The following is a 7985-nucleotide window of genomic DNA, read 5'->3' as shown; positions in this document are numbered from 1 at the left end:
CTCCATATATTGAGCATGAAGAGTTCCCATAAACATATCAATCATCTCCTTATCAAGAAGAGGAGGTTGGACACGAGCTGCAAGCTCTCTCCAACGTTGGGCGTATTCTTTGAATGACTCGTCATTACGTTGAGTCATGTCTTGCAGCTGGGTGCGATTGGGTGCTAGATCAGTGTTGTACTGATAATGCCTAAGGAAGGTTTCAGCGAGATCTCTCCATGACTGGACTTGTCCTCTTTCTAATTGCATATACCACTCCAAAGATGCCCCACTGTGGCTGTCTTGGAAGTAATGAATCAGGAGTTAATCATTACTGATGTGGGCAGCCATCTTGCGGCAGTAAGCTCTGAGATGAGTTCTAGGGCAACTGATCCCTTTGTAATTGTCAAAGTCCGGGACTTTGAATTTTTGTGGAATCACCAAACCTGTTACCAAGCACATGTCAACAGTGTCCAAACCGGGAGTAGTATGATCCTCCAAGGATTTGAATTTTTCTTCCAGAGCGTGGAGCCTCTCAACAGCTAGGTCCGGGAGATCTCCAATAGCAGGTTTGGCTGGTTGTGGCATGAAGAAGGCGTCATATGGATCTTCATCACCTATCATAGATCCATGTCGAGCAGATACAACAGAATTCTCGTGGGGTTTTATATTATCCATTGGGATCGGAATAGGGGTTAGTCCTCCTCTAGGCTGGGCAGGATTACCATTAAGGTCAGTCTCATCAGGGATGCTAAGCGGTGGTGATCCAAACTGAGCAACAACCTTTCTGGCTTCTGCGCTAGTCTCAGCATCCTTCTCCTTCTGGGCTAAGAGCAACATGGTCTCAAGTAAATGATCCATCTTTGCCTGCATGGAGTCAATGTCTGTCCTCATTGAAACTTGGTTGGCTTCAAGCTGTTCGAGTGACATCTTGTAGTTGCGGCGTGTCTCGTACAAATGTCGAGTAGTCAGCGTTACTGGACAAATGGTAGAATATGGTATAAGCTTTTGTTTCTGGAAGATGGCATGTAATGCATGCTGATGATATGCAAATGCATGAATTTTGTCATGTTTTTTCATGAAGGGATACAAATACTCAAGATCAATTACGCATCGTGTATATCGGGATAACAGGAGGAAGTATAGGTATCTCTTATTACTGAAACTCCCAAGGGTAGGTTCGAAGGTTAATTGGTTCCCAGAGTCATTGATTCTCGTTGAGAGCGTCACTGTCGTGACGAAGACTCGTCGGATAGTAATACCCTTAAGATAATCTCGTCTTAGGCGAGGTCTTTGTATTATCCCAGCAAGGAAGACTCCATGGGGATTCTACTACGCGCCTCTCGGGTCCCATGTTCTAACAGGGTTCTCAGAGTCATAGATCGAGGTTGGAAATATTACTGTAAGGTAATAATACGTCCAAGGGATCTCATCTGGTTGGGGTTTTCGTATTAACCCAACAAGTATGAAACTTCGTAGGTTAATACTACATAACCGCCGAATATAGTGGGTTAAAAGGTCCCTAGAGTCATTGATCCAACTTTAAAGTACTATCATCATGATGAAGACTCATCGGACAATAATATCTCAAGAGAATCTCCTCTAGGCGGGGTCTTCGTTTCTTCCCAACAAGGAAGACTCCTTGTGGGCGCCCACTACGCAACCACCAACTTAATCTTATGATTTTTCTAAGACTCGGGTAGAGAGTCTATCTCACAAAGTACCAATAATAAGAGAACCCCAAATAAGATATAGCCAATAAAACATCATACAATAATTATGACAATATAATAATAACAGAATAAATAATAAACAGATGAACAAAATTAACACACAATACATCAATTGAACTAAATTAGGCTTCACTCTCTTTTGCTTGGAGTTATGTCCCCAGCAGAGTCGCCATCTGTCGCATCTCGAAAAATACGATTCCTCACGATGGTCGCGGAAAAAATTATGTTCGAACAGAGTCGCCACCGGACTTTATTTATCCCAATAAAGGAATAGGAAAATATCGATAAAACCTTTAGGAAATGGAATAATGGTCGTCGCAACCATATTCGGGTTCGAGAGTGGATTACGCAAGAGGAAGGTGTTAGCACCCCTTGCGTCCGTTGTACTCAACGGGAACCTTTTAGTTCAAAATTTTGTTTCGAGTGTTAATTTATGTTTGTTTGTTATCTTTGGGTTATAAAATTTATTAAAAATAGAAATGGATGAGAACCTCAAAAAGGGAAAGGGGAGGTTTTTTATTAGTGTGCTCGCGAAGATACATCAATCTCCTGCCTACGTATCCTTATGGTATAATAAAGAAATCAGAGCATTCGTAGTTCGGGGAACTATGGTTGGTTAGTGTTTTTTAATGAACAATTGTTTAGATCGTATCATAAAGGCTAAACGTTGGCTTGTCTGCTCTCGGCGGAGGCTTAAGCACTAGTTTGTTGTGCGCATCAGAAAGGATTAAATAGTGTTCTTTTTGAAAAAGAGTTTTGATCACACGAGGGTGACAAGTTGGATTAATATGTTGGATGTTTTGTTTGACTGGTTTCGATCGCACAAGGGCGAGAAAGGATAAACTTAATAGGTTAAGATATTTTTTGTTGGATGACGATTACTCGGATGGTCGAGTAAGACAACTCGTATCCTAACAGTCGGGAAAGGGAATAGAAGACTCTAGACCGCTTTCTTTTTCATCCTTAATTGTGAAAGGATCTTAATGATGATTAATGTATTTTAAACGAATGACGAATACTCGGATAACTGAGTAAGACAACTCGTATCCTAATAATCGGGAAAGGGAATAGAAGACTCTAGATCGCTTTCTTTTTCATCTGAGTGATTATGAAAATAGGTTTGGGTATGGTTGATGTATTTTTAGAATAAACGAAAGATACTTGAATGGCTGAGTAAGATAACTCATATCCAAGCATTTGAGGAGAGGAATCTAAGGCTCAAGACCATCTCCCTTTTTGTATAGTTTTGATTGAGAATGATTTGACCAAGTTATATGTTTGTGGAAAAATGTCAATTGTTCGACTGACCGAGTAAGAGAACTGGTATTCGTCCAATTGAGGAGTGAAGTTGAAAACTCAAAGTCAACTCCTTTTTCATTCAACTTATTGAAAAAAATGTTTTGATTTAATCGGGGTATTTCAATTGAGTTTGAGAGAAAATACTCGACGTTGGATCGAGGTTTTAGATTTGTGTTTTGAATGAAGTGAATTTATTTAGTGTATTGCTCTTCTACTCGATATAAATCGAATAGGTCTCATTGTAAGAAAGCCCAAGAGTAAGCTATGTGAGGTTGATGGCGATGCTTTAAAAGCGATAGACTTACAAGGGTGTTTTGAATTGATTTGGAAAAGGCGTACTCGATATTGACCGAGGTTTGTATTTACATGTGCATATGAGTTGAATTATGACCATGGTCTCAAAATGAGATTACTTATAAATTTTAGCTTATGCAACGTGAATGCAAAAATAACCAACAAGAAAATAAAGAGTCTCATTGTAAGGTAGCCCAAGAGAAAGCCTTTTGTGTGCTAAAGTGACCTAATCTAAACAAAAGATAATGATCTCACAAACATGCACGTAAGTTACGGGTGAGAATCCAAGTGTTTACAAAGTGTCACAAAGAGTAAAGGAAGGTTTCCAAGCAAAGGTCCTAAGATGAAATCCTCTAAGTCCATGTTCCTTAAGAGTTGAGTGAATATTTTTGGTCTTATCATTTTATCATGTTTTTGTTGTTTTTAATGTTTGATGACAATAAAATAAATAACAAGTAAATAAACATGCATGATGAGTTTGTACAATGATGATGATAATGAGTACTTGAATGTAAATGAAAAATAAAATAAATTGCAAGGAAGTAAAGTGCAATAATATAAATGTTAGAAGGTAGTAGTTAATGGTTAGTGGTTAGTGACAATAAAATAAATTGTAAGGAACTAAAGTGCAATAATATAAATGTTAGGAGTTAGTAGTTAGTAGAATAACAATAAGAAAGTGGATTAGCAAGTTAATGTAGAGGATATGGTTTCATCTATGCATCAAATGACTCAAATTTGGTTGGAATAGAGGCAATCTATCAATGCCTCAAAGTATCATGAATGATCTATTGATCAACCATTAATAGGTTTGAGACATTGAAGATTTAATCAACTATAAACAACCATGGCCATGATCTAATAGAACTCATCAACCAAATAAATAAATCAACAAGTCAACAATAAACATTAAAATGATAACAAGAGACAAGGTTCAGGAAATGGTTTCATCTATGTATCAAATGACCCAAACATGGTTGAAATAGAGGCAACCTATCAATACCTCAAAGTATCATGAAGGATCTATTGATCAGTCATTAATAGGTTTGAAACATTAAAGGTTTTATCCATTCTAAATAACCATAGCCATGATATAATAGATCTCATCAACCAAATAGATGTGAAAACAAGTCCACAATAAATAACAAATGAAACAAAATACTAAGTTTGATTAAAAATGGTGGATAGAAGTAGCAAGAGCAAGAAATCCCAAAAAAAAAGGTGTAAACCAAAGTTAATCACTTTTACAAGCTTGAGTCTAAAACCTCTCAAAAGATCAACCAAGAATGAACAAACATTTTCAACACAAAAACAGAACCAAAAAGTTAACAAAGATTAAGCTAAAATCATTACCCAAAAATGTTGAAAAAGGGTAGGTTGAAGTGGTGTTGAGCTTGGATATAGAGCAAGGAGTTTTGGATGAAAGTGTATATGGTGGAAGTATAGTGAAGGGGCTGAGTTATGAGTGTTAGAGAGTAAGAAGTTTTGAAAACTATGAAAATGGACAAAAAGGTTGGTAGGGTGACTTTTCTAAGAGAGAAAGATTTTTTGTTTTGGCTTAGGTTTAGAGAGGTGAGTAAATGGTACTTGGACAGAACTTTTGGGGGCTAGGAAGCATGAAAAATGAGGGGAAATAGTACCTCTATTTATAGGGAAAGTTGGTGGAAAAAGGGGGTGATCCAAAAAGCACATTGTATAAAAAATAGACTTATTACAGCTGCCTACGCAGGTGTAATCGATTACCCAGTCAAAAATGGCCAAAAACTCAATTTTGGGTTTGTGTAACCGGTTACGCTAATTAAGGTAACCGGTTACCCAATTTTTTTTTAGAAATAATGAATGTATGCATGTGCAGTAGGGTCATGGATCAAATGAAAATTGTATCGGGGTAGGGACAAAATTGGGGTATGACACACACGACAGGGGTCAAGAAGTATTTGGTGGACATTAGTTCTTATTCCTCTAGTTTTGTCACGTTTGGTGATGGAGCTATAGGTGAAATCAGGGGTATAGGAAAGATAGGTTGCACTAGTCTTCCTAGACTAGATAATGTTCTGCTTGTGAAAGGACTGACTACAAATCTCATCAACATTAGTCATTTATGTGATCAAGGTTTAAAAGTCGATTTCACCAATTCAGGATGTTTGGTAACAAATGAGAAGAATGATGTTCTAATGAGAGGAATTAGGTCTAAAGATAATTGCTATTTATGGATACCACAAGAAACTACTTGTTCTTCCACATGCATAATGTCCAAGGAAGGTGAAGTCAAGTTGTGGCACCAGAAGCTTGGACATCTGAATCTGAAAGGGATATCTCGTGGTTACTCTACTAACAACAGAGCTTATAGGGTATTTAACTCCAGAACCAAGGGAATGATGGAATCCATTAATGTTGTGGTTGATGATTCAATTATCGTAAAAGGGATTGATGTTGATGAAGATGTTGTAACATCATCTCAACAGACTAATGCTTCAGAAAATATGGAAGACATTGAGTCCAACATTGAGCTAGCAACAAGGACTGAATCAGATAACCCTCAAGCCAACAAAGGTCCCTCTATCAGAATTTAGAAAGATCATCCAAAGGAACTCATTATTGGAAATCTTAATGAAGGTATCACCACTAGATCTAGAGATGTGATATCCAATGCTTGCCTTGTCTTAAAGTATGAACATAAAATATGAAGAAGGCCTTGACTGATGAATTATAGATTAATGTTGATGAGAGAAAAAATACTTTTGGAGGATGCTTCTTTTAGGGAAATAATCTTATATCTCGGTTCAACAAGAAGCAAAATTGTGTGTCCCTGTCTTTTACTGAAGCTGAGTATATTGTAGCAGGAAGTAGTTGCTCTCAATTGATTTAGATGAAACAAATGCTAAAGGAATATAATGTAAAGCATGATGTCATGATATTATATTGTGACAATCTGAGTGCAGTCAATATATCCAAGAATCTCATTCAACATAGCAGGACAAAGCATATTGATATTCATCATCATTTTATTAAGGATCTTGTTACTCTTGAGCATATGGTCACTGAGAAGCAACTGGTAGATATATTTACTAAAGCTTTGGATGCAAGTCAGAGTAAGAAGTTAAGGGGAGAATTGGGAGTTTGCATATTTGAAGAGTTATAGTAATTACTGATGTGGAGGAGGGCAAACAATATTTTCTCTTCCCTCCATTTAGTGGTGCATGAAACTCTAGTTGATAGTAAGAAATGAAATTCTGGTATCAGATATGAGATGTCGAAGGTAATGTCATGACACTAATATCTGAACAATACAAACAAGATAAAAGATAAAGAACAGTAAAGCAAGAGACACTAGCAATTGTTAACCCAGTTCGGTGCAAACTCACCTACGTCTTGGGGCTACCAAGCCAGGAAGGAAATCCACTAAATAGAATCAGTTCAAAGACTCTCAGTAAACAACTTCAAGTTACAGTCTTTTCACCTAATCTCTACCCGTGTGACTTCTACCTAAGAACTCTTAGATATGAGACCCTACTCACTCCCCCTCAATCACAGCAGTGATATAAAACAAGAATTACAATGAAAAGAAGACACTCTTCAAAGACACACACTTGATCTTACTTAAAAGCTTCAATCAAGTAGACACACACTCATGCTTAAAAGCTTAGAGTGACAAATTACAACTCAAAAATCAGACTAATTCAATCATCTATGGATGAATTGAATGGCTTACAATTCACACAACCATATAAGACTAAAACCCTTATTCTCTCTCAATATTCCGTTCGTTATTTCTTGTGTATAAAATCAGGTTTTCCATGTCCTTTTTATAGAAGCATTTGGCTGGGCTTGGACATAATAAAATCCTAAAACTATTTTCCATTCAAATCTTCTCATGGCAGTTGATTAGATCTCTTTGGAAAATAAGTAAATCTGGTTGTACTTAATGATTGAATGCGCGTGTAAATCATATCTTCAATCATACATAGATTTGCATTAAAAATGAAATCACATAATACATAACATTCAGACTGAATGTTCTGTATACATATGTCACGACATCGGGTCTGACATCACAGTAAAATCCTGCATAATTACATTTTAAACATCCTGCAGGTACAAGTTATCTTATGTCAAGACAACACATGTGACAACTTGTGAACACTCTAGGTTTTACCAAAATTGCTGCCAACACAAGAACCAACAAACTCCCCCTTTGGCAAATTTTGGCTAAAAAATATATCAGTCCATTTGTTCACAAGAGTAAACACATATCAACAGTTAAGCAGCAGCAGAAGTAATAAACACACAATTACTAGCTATAATAGCAACTAGTAATAAACACACATTAAACACATTTTAAGCACATATGTGTTTCTTCTCCCCTATGTTTGCTTAACATAGACATCTCCTTCAACAACACCTGTAAGATTCAGAATCTGCCCATCTGACATCTCCTTCAACATCACTTGTTCAACACAGAACACTATTCTGTTCAACACAACTGTCATCTGTTTAGCCTAGCTAGCTACATCAGCACATAATAACTGCAACTCTCCACACATTAACTGTAGGTCTCCACATATTAACTTCTCCCCCTTTTTAGTCAAAATAGACCAAAGTGACCAATTAGACAAAATAAATGTCAATCAGTCCAGCAGAGAATGTCACAAAGGATGTTATAACATATAAAATGTTAAA

At 36.9% G+C, this 7985-nt stretch overlaps 1 protein-coding gene across 1 annotated transcript; it reads right to left on the bottom strand.

The window, feature by feature from the left end:
• Positions 1-303: 303 nt before the first annotated feature.
• LOC127104563 (uncharacterized) lies at positions 304-909 on the bottom strand. The gene has a single exon (XM_051041745.1). It carries the CDS (start codon positions 907-909, stop codon positions 304-306), a length of 606 nt encoding a protein of 201 aa, XP_050897702.1.
• Positions 910-7985: the final 7076 nt, after the last annotated feature.

This window comes from Lathyrus oleraceus, chromosome 7 (genome assembly GCF_024323335.1).
Source record: "Lathyrus oleraceus cultivar Zhongwan6 chromosome 7, CAAS_Psat_ZW6_1.0, whole genome shotgun sequence".
NCBI lineage: Eukaryota > Viridiplantae > Streptophyta > Magnoliopsida > Fabales > Fabaceae > Lathyrus > Lathyrus oleraceus.
The sequence above is the reverse complement of the archived record's forward strand: the minus strand, read 5'-3'. Positions and strand labels throughout refer to the sequence as shown.

Bases quoted from the DNA above. Each gene is read 5' to 3' on its own strand.
- LOC127104563 (XM_051041745.1), bottom strand. From the start codon at position 909: ATGTCACTCGAACAGCTTGAAGCCAACCAAGTTTCAATGAGGACAGAC.